This window comes from Pseudorca crassidens, chromosome 17, assembly GCF_039906515.1.
Source record: "Pseudorca crassidens isolate mPseCra1 chromosome 17, mPseCra1.hap1, whole genome shotgun sequence".
Classification (NCBI taxonomy): domain Eukaryota; kingdom Metazoa; phylum Chordata; class Mammalia; order Artiodactyla; family Delphinidae; genus Pseudorca; species Pseudorca crassidens.
In genome coordinates, this window is record NC_090312.1 from 28,584,282 (window position 1) to 28,597,623 (window position 13,342).

At 41.4% G+C, this 13,342-nt stretch overlaps 1 protein-coding gene across 5 annotated transcripts; it reads left to right on the forward strand.

The window, feature by feature from the left end:
* Nucleotides 1-3,944: 3,944 nt before the first annotated feature.
* KCNV1 (potassium voltage-gated channel modifier subfamily V member 1) lies at nt 3,945-11,178 on the forward strand. 5 transcript variants are annotated; one of them, XM_067711459.1, is made up of 5 exons: nt 3,945-4,325; nt 4,543-5,005; nt 5,466-5,943; nt 6,784-7,313; nt 10,600-11,178. In XM_067711459.1, exons 3-5 carry the CDS (start codon nt 5,477-5,479, stop codon nt 11,109-11,111), a joined length of 1,509 nt encoding a protein of 502 aa, XP_067567560.1. In that variant the 5' UTR covers nt 3,945-4,325; nt 4,543-5,005; nt 5,466-5,476; the 3' UTR covers nt 11,112-11,178. The 5 variants fall into 5 exon arrangements, with proteins under 5 accessions (XP_067567560.1, XP_067567557.1, XP_067567559.1 ...); XM_067711456.1 differs by having other exon boundaries at nt 4,543-5,943; XM_067711458.1 differs by having other exon boundaries at nt 4,834-5,943.
* The last annotated feature ends 2,164 nt before the right edge of the window (nt 11,179-13,342 follow it).

Genomic DNA, 13,342 nt, shown 5'->3' on the forward strand with positions numbered 1-13,342 from the left:
TAAATTAAGGATGATAATAATAATCTCCTCATAGGGTTCTGTGAATTATAAATGAAATGAGACTAAACACTTAACATGACACTTATCACACAGTAAGTGCTCAGTAAGGGGGATTAGAAAAATATTCCTGCAACATTTTGATAATAATAAAAGTGACAACAAGAATAATGACACTGCATTAAACACTTACATGGATTATCTCATTTAATTTTAAAACAACAACATAAGGTAAGTACTACTGTCACTCCTACTTTACAGATGAGGAAAATGAGACGTAGAAGTTTCAAGAAACGTGTTGAGGTCACACAGCTAATAAAAGACAGAGCAGAGGTTGAATAAGTAAAGGTAGCATCTATTATTATCATATTACTATCTCATCACCATCATCAACCCATCCTGTGATCTCTGTAGCAGACTAGGCTATAAAAATGAGTTCTTGGGTACTTCCAAAGACAATTGCCTCCCCTTGGAAGGAATCCAGAACAAGCCCACATTAAGCTAAATTCTGCATTAGAGTGGGCTGTTATACAGTTGGGAGGATTTATTCCAAGCACCTAGAAGGCACATGAAAGATGAATAGATAGAATTTGTCAGATTTTCCTTTACCTTTAAACATATTCCAATGCAGTGAAAAGAAAGAAGATAAAGTCATTTTGTCCTTACACAAAGGCATTTTGAACATCATTACAATTAACTCATCTGGTTGTCAGTCCCTAGGTAATGAAACACAGAGTCAAAGATAGGCAGGCACACCTCGCATGAAATATGGTCTGCATTGTTAATGAATGATAAATTAAAGGGGTTTTAGTGTGAGTCTACAGTGATGTGGTTGAAAATGAAATGGTTGAAAATGAAAATGTAGAGTTTACTCAAGTTGAAGTCTATAAATTGCTTTATTCAAAATTTTTCAGTCATTATACGTCCCCTGTCTATTTAATTATTAAAAATAAATGTAAAGTTGCAGTATTGGGGATATAAATTAATAAGAAATGTACATTTTCCTTTAAAAATATTTCAATAACTTATAATCATATATGTAAAATCATTTTAAAATTTTCAAACAAAAGATGAGAATTAATAATTTCACAGAAACATATTATATTATTTAAATAAATCACAGAATAACGGAATACAATAATAATATAAATACATTTTCATTACTTTTTTAAAAACCTGAATAAAATGGTCTAGGTTTTTAATAATAGAAATTTTGAACGTGCTTCAAATGACTTTTAACTTTTACTTTCATAATTGTCTGCGTTAGAGTCAATTTAAGGTATCGTGATTTTTCTTTTAATCCAATTTAAAAACACGACTGTTAAGAATGCATGCTGTTCATTAATAAATTTGGAAATATTCATAAAAATTGGAAGAATTAAAAATACAAGTTGTACCTGGGGATTCAACATTCCTATCGATATTTTGAAGACCTGATAAAGCCAAACACCAGTAGCGCACTTCATCACAAGACTGTTAATGGAAAATCACCTGAATATAACATCTGATGACTAGGGAAATATCCACAAAGCCATTAGGTTGTCGAGTTTTCCTGTCTCAGTACTGTGCTACCTCCTACATGACAATCACATTCCTCCCATGCTAAGTAGGAATGAGATGGAAAGCAAGACCTCCCCATCCCCAACTACTTATCAGCAATTCTTCTTTCATTTCTTGACATACTTCAGGGTATATCTCAGGTCAAGATCAGGGACCAGGAAGGATTCCCTCTGCATGGATTTATTTCCCCCCTAATTTGTCATATGTTTTTCAGTGGGCTCTCTGACTCAAACCTGGACAATCAATGAGTGAGCAGAGACAACAGATTAAAGGGAACAGGACAGGGAAGAAGGCCGGGATTTTTGCTACCCAAGAGACTGTATTTTAAAATAGGTCATTTGTGTTTGTATACTCCCAGTTAACTAGTAACCATCTTTCTAGTTATAATTATTGTTTTGTTTTGTTTTTTGGCTGCGTTGGGTCTTCGTTGCTGCACACAGGCTTTCTCTAGGTGAGACAGTAGTTGCCTCGAGCGGGGGCTACTCTTCGTTGTGGTGCCCGGGTTTCTCATTGCGTTGCTTCTCTTGTTGTGGAGCATGGGCTCTAGGCGTGAGAGCTTCAGTAGTTGTGGCATGTGGGTTCTAGAGCACAGGTTCAGTAGTTGTGGCGCAGGGCTTAGTTGCTCCATAGCATGTGGGATCTTCCTGAACCAGGGTTCGAACCCGTGTCCCCTGCACTGGCAGGCGGATTCTTAACCACTGCACCACCAGTGAAATCCCTAGTTATAATTACTTTAATTAGTGGAAACTGTTTTAATCAAATTGAATGTCAATTGAAAATTTTAGGTTCTTAGCAGTTGAGATGAAATCTGGAGTCAGAAAGACCCCAGTTTCGGTCCCTTAATATACTCCCCTTCACATATTCACTATACAACTGGGAAAGTTCCTTAGTGCCTGTGCGCCTCTGAGTTGAGATTTGTGGCTAAGGATAACAATACTTACTTCATGGGATCATTGTGAGAATTCAGATGCTTAGCTTGAGCCTTACACTTCAAGAGTGGTTATTGTTACAATTACTTCTACAGGACACCACTAATTACAACTGATTCCAGGGTCCTGGTGGCAGCGTAGGAGACCTGCAAGCCTCAGTCACCATTTGCTAACCTCTGGTCACCTGTCCAAGATCTCCCTTCTCACCCAAATCTGTCATTCTCCTCTGAAAGTTTTCCTCCTTCCTCACAATAATCTGTAAAGCTAGGGAAGACTTTACTGCTAATCATTTGATTCAAGTTATTCACACTAAAGGATGAATAAGGCTTAAAAGAACTTTTGGCTTTTTTCAACGCCCAATATATAAGTGAAATATTGGAGAAATTTTTCTCTCTATGTAAGGGAAAATCTTCACTACCTTAAAAAAAATTAATTTCACAGTACTCATACATAACGATGAACTACTTACTAGGATGATTTTTAACTCCATCTTTTCTGTATGGAAGAGTTCTTTATAGAGGCAAAAGTTAACCAGGAGGATAGCCGTCCAAAGAGCCACAACTGATAAATACTGTATACTGTTTTATAAATTTCACTGAAGTTGTTCTTTTATTCTCACAGGAAAATGTTAGTTCCATAAGGACAGGGATCTTGTCTGGTTTTTTTCATGGAGCCATCTGAAGCACCTAAAATAGTGCCTGGTACATAGTGGATGCGCAACAAGCCTTTGTGGAAAGATTAGAGAAAATACATCATTAAACTCCTGCCCTTCTTTAGAAAGCTGCAAAAGTAAGTAAATAAATACAACCACACTTTGGTTTACTTAAAGATCACACAAAAATGATACGTCCCAAGCACTGTGTTTATGGGGCCAGCCTCTGACAATTAGTCCTGGGTTTTAATTTGGAAATGTGTGACCCTAAGTAAATCACATAATTTCTCTCTGCCTCAGTCTTCCCTTCTGTAAATCAAGTATACTTCTACCTCATAGTATTGTTATTATGATTAAATAAGGTACTGAATGAGTAAAGGGCTTACAAAAATTTCCTGGCATAAAGTAAGCACCCAGTAAAGGTTAGGTGTTTTTTATTAAAACCTGAAATTTTACTAAGGAAGGCGTTGAGGCCCTTGAAGTAAATGCCAGCTAGAGCTTCCACAGCCAGTTGACAAAGCCAGAACTAAACAACTATGTTTCAGGTCAATCTGCCTGCTTTACCTCTTTATATATACTTTCTAAAACTACTTACGAGGAAAAAAAGGAGCTAAGTGTGGTGCACTCTTTCTTGCAAAGACTTCTGAAAAATGCAGGATTCCCAGACGCTTTCTGGAAATAATGAGGACAACCCTGAACCGTGCCACACAAAGCAGTTAACGTAACTGCCCTAACCCTGAGTTTCGCAGATTTATACAACTGGAAAATTTTGTTCTTGAGCATTTGTGAGCGCACAGATTCCGGGAAACGAGAATCTAATATAGTAATCCTTGAAGCGCCTTCAGGATGAATGTAAGATTCAGTCACTGAGCGCCTCACTTCCTCCTCCGGTCTCACCTCCCTCCGCTCCCCGCTCTCCTCACAGCTGGCGCTGGGAACCGCCGAGGGCTGGGAGCGTGCGCGGGCGGGGGCGGCCACCCTCCGCCGCAGCCTAGGGGCCGGAGCCGGGAGGCTCGTGGCGAAGAGGCGAGGCTAGACAACCAGCGCGGGCGAAGAGCTCAGCAGCGAGCACAGCCCTCTTCCTCGACCTGTGAAATCAGACTCACGTGTAAATCGCGAGGATCAAATCGAGGCTACGCAGCCAGCTGCGCCCACTGAGCGCACCCCAGATGTGCCCGGAGCAGCAGGTGAGTCACCCTGCCCTCCTCCTCGCTCCCGCCCCGTGTCCAACAGGTTGGCCGGGGCGCGACTCCCAGGGACCCCGTGGATGCACTTCTAGCCTCACCTGGGCACAGCGCTCGGCTTCTCCCTTTACCGAGTCGTCGTTACTATTTAAACTCCTGCCCCAGCCCACGCCTGTTCTAGTCCTTGTCTTTTTGCCTTCCCTTCTCCTAAAAATGACAGCTCTGCTGTGTACCGAAGAATGCCCCCAGAACACCTGCTCTCCGGGAAACTTCTAGCGACAGAAAAGCCTAAACCGAAGGGCGCAAAGTGCCTCAACACGTGACGGGAGCTGGCAATGGTGACCCCTAGTTCTCAGTGACTCACTGGGACTTAATCGAAAGTCATCATTAATTGTCCTCGTTTCTCAACCAGGAGGTCAAAAATTAGGGGAGGAGGGAGAATAAAACGAAGCGTGAGTGACAGACTAGAATGAGAGTGGATGCGAGCAAATGACTCGAACCCTGCACCCAGGTCACCCTCCCCCACGTGCGCGCATCCCCAGCGACCACTCCCTGGGAGGCCTATGAAACTGCGCAGCAAAAGCAGAGAGAGGAAAATATATCCTGAAGTTGGAAAAGACTCAGACCCGGTTACCACTTCCTTTGCCTTCTGAAATTTTCGTTTCGGTCTCCTGCAGGCGGGAGTGAGTCTTGCCCTTCCCCTTGCTTGCATTCCTCCAAGATTCGTCGTGCCCTCCTCCACTGTAGACCTCCCTCCCCCTTCCCCTCCCCTCCCGCTCCAACCCCCAAGCAGGGAGGCCTTCAACCCATACACCTCCCGGGCTGGAGATCTCAATTACAAAGCTGGGGAGGGGGTACTGAGTCCGGGAAGGACCACGGCGACCGGCAGTGTGCCCTGCGGATGTCCTCGGCTTGGTCCACACCTGAGCAGTTCCCTGGGCGCGACCCCTCCGCTCCTCCCAGACCCGGCGCTCAGACACTTGTGCGCTGCTACGGCGCACTCGCAGCGCCCTAGCGGCGAGAGGGAGAACGAGCACAGGCGGGTGGAGAGAGTAAGGGTTCGGGGGTGGGAGGAACCCACCTCGGGAGCCCGGGAAATCCCGGACGTGCCACCGCCCCCAACTTTGTGGCGCCCTCCGGCAGCGGCGGCAAGGATGGAGCTGCCTCCCCGCGGTCGGGCGTCGCCGGACTCGCCGCTGGACAGCGCCTCCCTGACCTCGCTGGACTCCAGCGTCTTCTGCAGCGAGGGCGAAGGGGAGCCCCTGGCGCTCGGGGACAGCTTCACGGTCAACGTGGGCGGCAGCCGCTTTGTGCTCTCGCAGCAGGCTCTGTCCTGCTTCCCACACACGCGCCTTGGCAAGCTGGCCGTGGTGGTGGCCTCGTGCCGGCGCCCCGGGGCCCTGACCGCCGTGCCCAGCCCCCTGGAGCTCTGTGACGACGCCAACCCCGTGGACAACGAGTACTTCTTCGACCGGAGCTCGCAAGCATTCCGCTACGTCCTGCACTACTATCGCACCGGCCGCCTGCACGTCATGGAGCAGCTGTGCGCGCTCTCCTTCCTCCAGGAGATCCAGTACTGGGGCATCGACGAGCTCAGCATTGACTCCTGCTGCAGGGACAGGTACCCTCGAGGCGCTTGGTGGCTGGGCGGGGCAGCGGGCGCGGTGGAGAGAGGGCGGCAGAGGGAAAGATTTGAGGCTTTACACAAGCCTCGCTCAAGCCAGGTTTAAGAATACCTGTGCCCACTTCGGAGCTAGAAGGTGGGGTGGCAGTGGAGGCCGGAAAGTGTCAAAGCCAACTTCTGATTGGAAGTTTCTGAACCTTCTCCTTTTTCCAGTATGCTAATTCATTTATAAGTCAAGAGAGGTCAGGCCTGCAATAAATATTTGGTGGTTAAATAAATGAGTCCGAAATCTTATGCTCCAAAAAATGCATGTATAGGGATGTAGGTTTCAGTGGAGAGCGTTATTGTTTATCAAACCTAGGACACTAACTTTTAAAACTTGGACAAGAACTGCTTTAAATACAGAAGGCAGAAAGTTGGTTCTTTGACTGTGGATGATTGTGGGACTTTGGTGATCTATTATTTTGCTATTGCTTTGCTATTACTACCATTTCTTCATGAATACCTTTCCATTAGCCACCTTAAAAAAAATTACATATCGCAAACTTCTGTTCCTGTTACCAGAAAAAATGGGTGATAAAATGCTTTAATCTAAAGTAGCTTTGCGATGTATAAATTCTTTTGTATAAACTTCTACCATGAAAGTGCCATTTTAAAAACAATAATCCTAAATGAGAACATTTGAGTACTGTGGGAAGAAAGCCTGGGTAAAATATGAATGAACATTTTCTGCATTTTCCTGAAATAAAAAGCATGACTTCACTGCCAAGTTTAATTCTCTTTACTTCTGTATTTTAAAAAAAGTTAGACTAATCACCAAGTTGTCTTCTCTAAAAGATACTTCAGAAGAAAGGAGCTGAGTGAAACTTTAGACTTTAAGAAGGACACAGAAGACCAGGAAAGTCAACATGAGAGCGAACAGGACTTCTCACAAGGACCTTGCCCCACCGTCCGCCAGAAGCTCTGGAACATCCTAGAGAAACCGGGGTCTTCCACAGCTGCCCGAATCTTTGGGGTCATATCCATCATCTTCGTGGCGGTGTCCATCGTCAACATGGCTCTGATGTCAGCCGAGTTAAGTTGGCTGGACCTGCAGCTGCTGGAAATCCTGGAGTACGTGTGCATTAGCTGGTTCACCGGGGAGTTTGTCCTGCGCTTCCTGTGCGTGCGGGACAGGTGCCGCTTCCTGAGAAAGGTGCCAAACATCATAGACCTCCTAGCCATCTTGCCCTTCTACATCACTCTTCTGGTAGAGAGCCTGAGTGGGAGCCAGACTACACAGGAGCTGGAAAACGTGGGGCGCATCGTCCAGGTTTTGAGGCTGCTTAGGGCTCTGCGCATGCTCAAACTGGGCAGGCATTCCACAGGTATTCAGTTTTCATTGATGCCTTTTAATTTGCCATTGTTTTTAAGCATTAGTGCTTTGACCATGGTCCAAGGGAAACGACTCTTGACTCCAGATTGATACTCAAAACTACCAACTCCTATATTTCACCCAATTATGATCTCCAGAAAGGTACTGAAAAGCAAAACCTTGAGGTTGTTATCACAGGTATAGAGGACAAGCTGCCTCTCACACAATTCCTCTCCTTAAGACATTTGAGAAACAATTTAACCATACGTTAACTTTATTTTAACCCAGGTGCCCAGAAGATGTACGAAAATTAAAGATACTGTGTTTCTGGAAGGTTCTACATAAAATATGCATAAACAGCACATAAAAAGATATGCACAGATTATATGTGATATATAGGAACGTAAGCCAGTTTCTTTTCTGTGTCCAAGGAAGTATCACACGTGTTCCTTGGGAGAAGAGAAAGTCCTCCAGGGCCTTCTCTGGCTATGCAGAAAGAGAGATGACTGGGCACTGGTGGCCCTCCCATGATTTTTGAAGAAACAATGGAAATTTTGCTTTGGAAGAAAGCAAAAGACACTAATTAAATGCTTTGTCTAGTATCTGAGAATTTTCTTGTCCCTAACTGGGGAGGCACAAGAGAGACGGTAACGGGAATTCCTTAGCTGTTTGTATGTATCATAAAGCCTTGAAGATCTAAAGAACACTCTCCCTAGAAAAATCTCTACACAACACACACACACACACACACACACACACAATTACATGTGAAAATTTTAGGCAATGTCAGAGGAAATCACACAAATCCATTAAAGATGATGCTTGCATCCCCAAGGGCAATGATTTTCAGTGGCCGGCCCAGCCGGCTGTTAGATGTTCTGGAGCACATATGTTACCTTATGTTAGACTTTAATGAAAATAAGAATCCCTTGAAAACCTTGTTAAAATGCAAATTCTGAGCCCCAATCCCCGAGAGTCAGATTTTAGTTTGGGGGGTTGGATCCAGAAGCATATATTTTAACAAGTTAGTTTTGATGTAGGTGGTCTTGAATCACACTTTAAGAGACACTGGAGTAGGATGCCATATTCATACGATACATATAAATATAAATAATTTGACTAGAGAGTCCTATTCCCACCTATTTCCCTAGATATATGCCTGACTGGTCGCCTAAAAGGAGTTGATGGTAGTTGTCTCTCCCTATAAATATAGGCAGGAATTAACCTCAGATATGTTTTTTCCCACGCATCTCTGAGGAAACTACAATTTCTCCTAATATAGTTTTAGTGTGTATTTTCCTAGCTAGTCTCATATACCAGGGATTTGATAACGGGGTTTCCAACAACTGTTAGAAGTACCACTCTTTGTTTTCTGACACACATAATGGGATGCCTTCTTCTAGTATTTATAAACTCTTCACAGGATTCAATTTAAAAACACCCAGTAAAGAATACATTTTTTTCCCAAAAGAAAGGAAAAAGAAAATAATGTCAATGTTTCCACAATGTCACCTCTTCAAAGGTTTTGTCAGTTCTAAGGCAAGTAGAAGGATTAATAAAGCCTTAATTTATTGAAAAGATATGAACAGTTGCATAAATATTTGACAGTTTTATCTAAAGCATTACATTTAGCAAAATATAGACATAGATCACATATTCCCCTATGTATTAACTATAAATAAAAATTGAGAAGTATTATAGAATAATGGTTAGGAGGACAATGGGTGGGCCAGACAGCCTAATTTTAAGTCTTTGGTATGTAACTTTGTACTAGATATGCTACCTTTCTGTGTCTCAATCTGCTCACCTGTAGAATGGCATAAGTATAACATCTATCTCATATTATTTTTTAGGATTATCTGAGTTAATTGATGTAACATGCAGAAATTCAGGCCACTTTGTTTCTTTACAAAATGAAATGTTTAGAATGTTGAAATGAAAACAACCTTCCCAAACACTATGCATTTCTTCATATGTTGTCAATATATTTCAGAAATGCAATTTAATACAGACATATCAAGGCCAGTATTCTAAAGATATTCTTTAAATGTCTTTTGAAGTTAAACCTCAAAGTTATATTCATTGGTATTTTAAAATAGCTGGTTAATAGTTCAAGAACATCTGAAAATTTCAAGAACAAAATTCAAAATAATGAGAGCACAAATAGTATTTTAACATATTTAAAATAGTCTCCAGTGAGTGAATAAAAATTTAAAAGTGATTCCAAGAGGCACTGCTCTGGACTTCTGAGACCGTATCATTGTGACATCATGTTAATACGACTTCGAAATGTGGATAAACTTTAATCAGTATCTCTCTAGAGTTGGAAAGATACCTTATTCAAATCACGATCCTGTAATGGGCTCCTCTTACTATCCTGAGGGTTTAGTCTCGTCAGAGGTGGGATTGGACTCTCCTGGGTCTGTCTTGCAGAATCCTCAGAATTAGCAATGGGAAATTCACCTATGCCTCATAGTGAGTGAATTCCCTAGTGGCTCCAGTCCCCTGTACCTTTTCACAATGGAGGAATAGTCTGTATTCAGGTCTATCTCCCGACAGGAAAGGAGAAATTCTATGTATTCAAGGGAGATAGTTTCCTATAGCTTTGGTATTAAGGACAAAAATTTCAATGGGTTCCATGGGAGTGCAGGAACCCCTCCTGCTACACCTCTGAGAATGTCCTCGCATGTACATTTGATGTTCTTATGTCAATTTTGTCACTGATTCCTAACTTGTTTCTGCTGCTTCACTTCATTTTCATCTTTTACTTCCTCTGACTTTCAGATAATGATGCCCCTAATTGTATTAAACTTTATCAGGAAGGTGAGAAAAACAGACACATAAAATATAAGGAGACAACATAAAACTTCATTAGAAAAGTGTGCTAAGGTGAGGCACTGAAATGCAGACCTGACCAAGAGAGCCCTCCACGTGCAATGCTGCCAAGTTTCCCATTGGATAAAGTACAAACTCCTATCAAACGTCCCCTGCCTGCCCTCCAACTCATCTCTCACCTTTCTTTTGTATAAATTGTAGGTTTTTAATAAATGATAAGTGAGTGAATGAATCTATTTATATTTTTCTATCCTTCTCAATCTGGCCCCATCAACTAGACTAAGAACTTCCTGAAGATTATAATTTATATCTATATATCCCCAGAACATTGCCCAATGCTGGAGCCATATTAAATGTGAAATGCATGTGTGTGGGTGGGTAGCAGAGAAGGAGAAGGGAAGGGAGGGAAGGACGAAGGAAGAGAGGAGGGGTGCTCATGACTGACACCAATTGTTCTGTTACAGGCTTACGCTCACTTGGAATGACAATCACCCAGTGTTACGAAGAAGTTGGCCTGCTGCTCCTATTTCTCTCTGTAGGAATCTCTATATTTTCAACTGTGGAATATTTTGCTGAGCAGAGCATTCCCGACACAACCTTCACAAGTGTCCCTTGTGCATGGTGGTGGGCCACAACGTCCATGACTACCGTGGGATATGGGGACATCAGACCAGACACCACCACGGGCAAAATCGTGGCCTTCATGTGTATCTTATCGGGAATCCTTGTCTTGGCCTTGCCCATTGCTATTATTAACGACCGCTTCTCTGCTTGCTACTTCACCTTAAAGCTCAAGGAAGCAGCTGTTAGACAGCGTGAGGCTCTGAAGAAACTTACCAAGAATATAGCCACTGACTCATATATCAGTGTTAACTTGAGAGATGTCTATGCCCGGAGTATCATGGAGATGCTTCGATTAAAAGGCAGAGAAAGAGCAAGTACTAGGAGCAGTGGAGGAGATGATTTCTGGTTTTGAATTCACTTTCAGTTTATTTACAAAAGCCTGTGTAATACTAACTTGATTGATAAAGCCTTGATATGGATGTCTGTACACTGCTGATGAGTCTCTGTTGAGTACCATCTGTGTTCATTTGGTTCATACGTTGCTTGATCTACTAGAATAGTTCACATCCCCCAAAACAGCAACACTTCGTTTTTTCACATTTGAGTCTCAAAAATATCCATTTAACGCAACCAGGCCAATATACACATGTCTGAATTGTCAAATACCAAATAATATTGCAGTGCATACAACAAAGTTAAATGTTTTACGCATCACTAATGTTTAGAATCTTTTGCACCACTAATTCTAAAAGACGGGAGTTAAACTGCATAGCCCAGAGAAAAGATAAGTGAACATTTAAGAACACACTGGACAACTTTGCCATTTAAAGATACTCTCCAAGTAAATAAATCCCTCCTTTCTCCATCAGTTAAAACGGTTGAATATAACAATTCTCTTTTCAAGAGAAAAGCCTGATTTGATGGTCATAGACTGAGTCCCTATCTTTCCTCTGGTGCAGATGACCGATCACAAATGGACTGAGCTCTGTATTCCATCATTACGGTTGGAGGTAGAAACCCAAAACTGCTTAGACTGCGGTAGAAGATTGCTACCCAAAGGCTTCGAGAGTTGTGCATCTTCATCCTCCCCACTGAGTGCATATGTGCAGTATAAAGGCGGTATCTCTTAGTATTCCATGGAAACTAGATGGTCTTTAAAAAATCTCTTTATTGATGTAGTGTTCAAGTTATGTCCTTAAAATCATGACTTTGTAAGTAAAGGTGAAGTAGTGAACATCCTAAATGTATATACACTGAAATTATTAAATAGTCTTATTTCATAATATGAGAATGATATGTTGAATGATACCACTGGGTGAACTTGACGATCTTTTATTTGTTAACAAAAAATATTATGGATAGCTTTCTGACTGTTGGGGTAAATAGCAAATGTTCAAACTTTACACGCATTTTGACAGTCATTCATGATAATAATAAAATTTCTAGTCAGTTTGTTATATAATTAAAGCCAATAGCTCTACCTAAGCCTAAGAATTAGTTTATGATTTCCAATATTCCAGTAAATGAGGTTTTTAAAACTAAGAATAATTCAGATTTATCACTTTCATACCTGCCTTCTTAATGGGTATAAGTGTCCCCAATGGGATAAAAATTGTTTCTTGGTGGGGGGACAAAAATATCTTACTCTTTTTATTCATAAAATAAATATACATGCAATATATAAACAGATATAGAGTATATCTATGGTATTAAATTTTCATGGGATGGGAAAGTAGAAAAAAAGAGCCCCTTTCCAGAGTTGCGCTATGATAAGAAATAAACATTGAGAAAGACAAATTTAATATATGTACCATATTTTATTAAATCTATTTAAGATACCCTATTATACTATGAACTACAAAGAAGGAAAGGAGGAAGAGAGGAAAGACAAAATAAAAAGAAAAGGAAAGAAAGAACAAAAGAAAGTCCAATCAATTGTAAGATGCCATTGATTGTAAAATGTGTCCAGATTTTGGACATGTAAAAATTTAAAACATGCATCTTAAAATCAATGAAATATCATATACGCTACCTCTAGTTTTCTGGTATGCATGCTTAACTTCTAAAAACATCTTCATTGATAACATGAGTTTTAGATTGTATGCTAAAATCCTTTAATCCTCTTGGCTTGTTTCTACTTCTCCCAAATATTATGAAAGAGTTAAGAGATATGTGTAGTAGTAAATATTTTCCATCTTACACAGTTCCCAGGTGCTAGAGTATGGCACAGGGCCACTTGTCCTAATATAAATATGCCATCCACAATCTGAAGGGGAAATAGAGATTAGACACAGAAGGCAAACTTATCCTGACTTATCTAGAACTCCCTCCAGTAAGAGTTACTCTGATCCAGGACTGTGCTCTGTATTCATCATGTTTTATGTCACTGTATCCTCAAAATATTCCTACTATATAATTACTATCGCTATACTCTTCTAGTTATATAGTTCATATATTTATCCATGCAACAAATATTTATTCAGGACCCATTTGTATGCTGGGCACTACAGATTCTTTGTTAAATCAGACCAAGCCCTATTCTCTTGTATTTAACATTCTATTCAAGGCTGTGAGGGGAACACAGACAACAAAGCTGAGGCACAAGAAGATGAAGTAACTTGGCCCAAATTCACACAGCCCATG

Excerpts from the sequence above, each read along its gene's own strand:
- KCNV1 (XM_067711456.1), top strand. The coding sequence starts at position 5,477 with ATGGAGCTGCCTCCCCGCGGTCGGGCGTCGCCGGACTCGCCGCTGGAC. Across the intron at positions 5,944-6,783 it reads GACTCCTGCTGCAGGGACAG|ATACTTCAGAAGAAAGGAGC; the intron begins GTACCCTCGAGG and ends CTTCTCTAAAAG. Across the intron at positions 7,314-10,599 it reads ACTGGGCAGGCATTCCACAG|GCTTACGCTCACTTGGAATG; the intron begins GTATTCAGTTTT and ends GTTCTGTTACAG.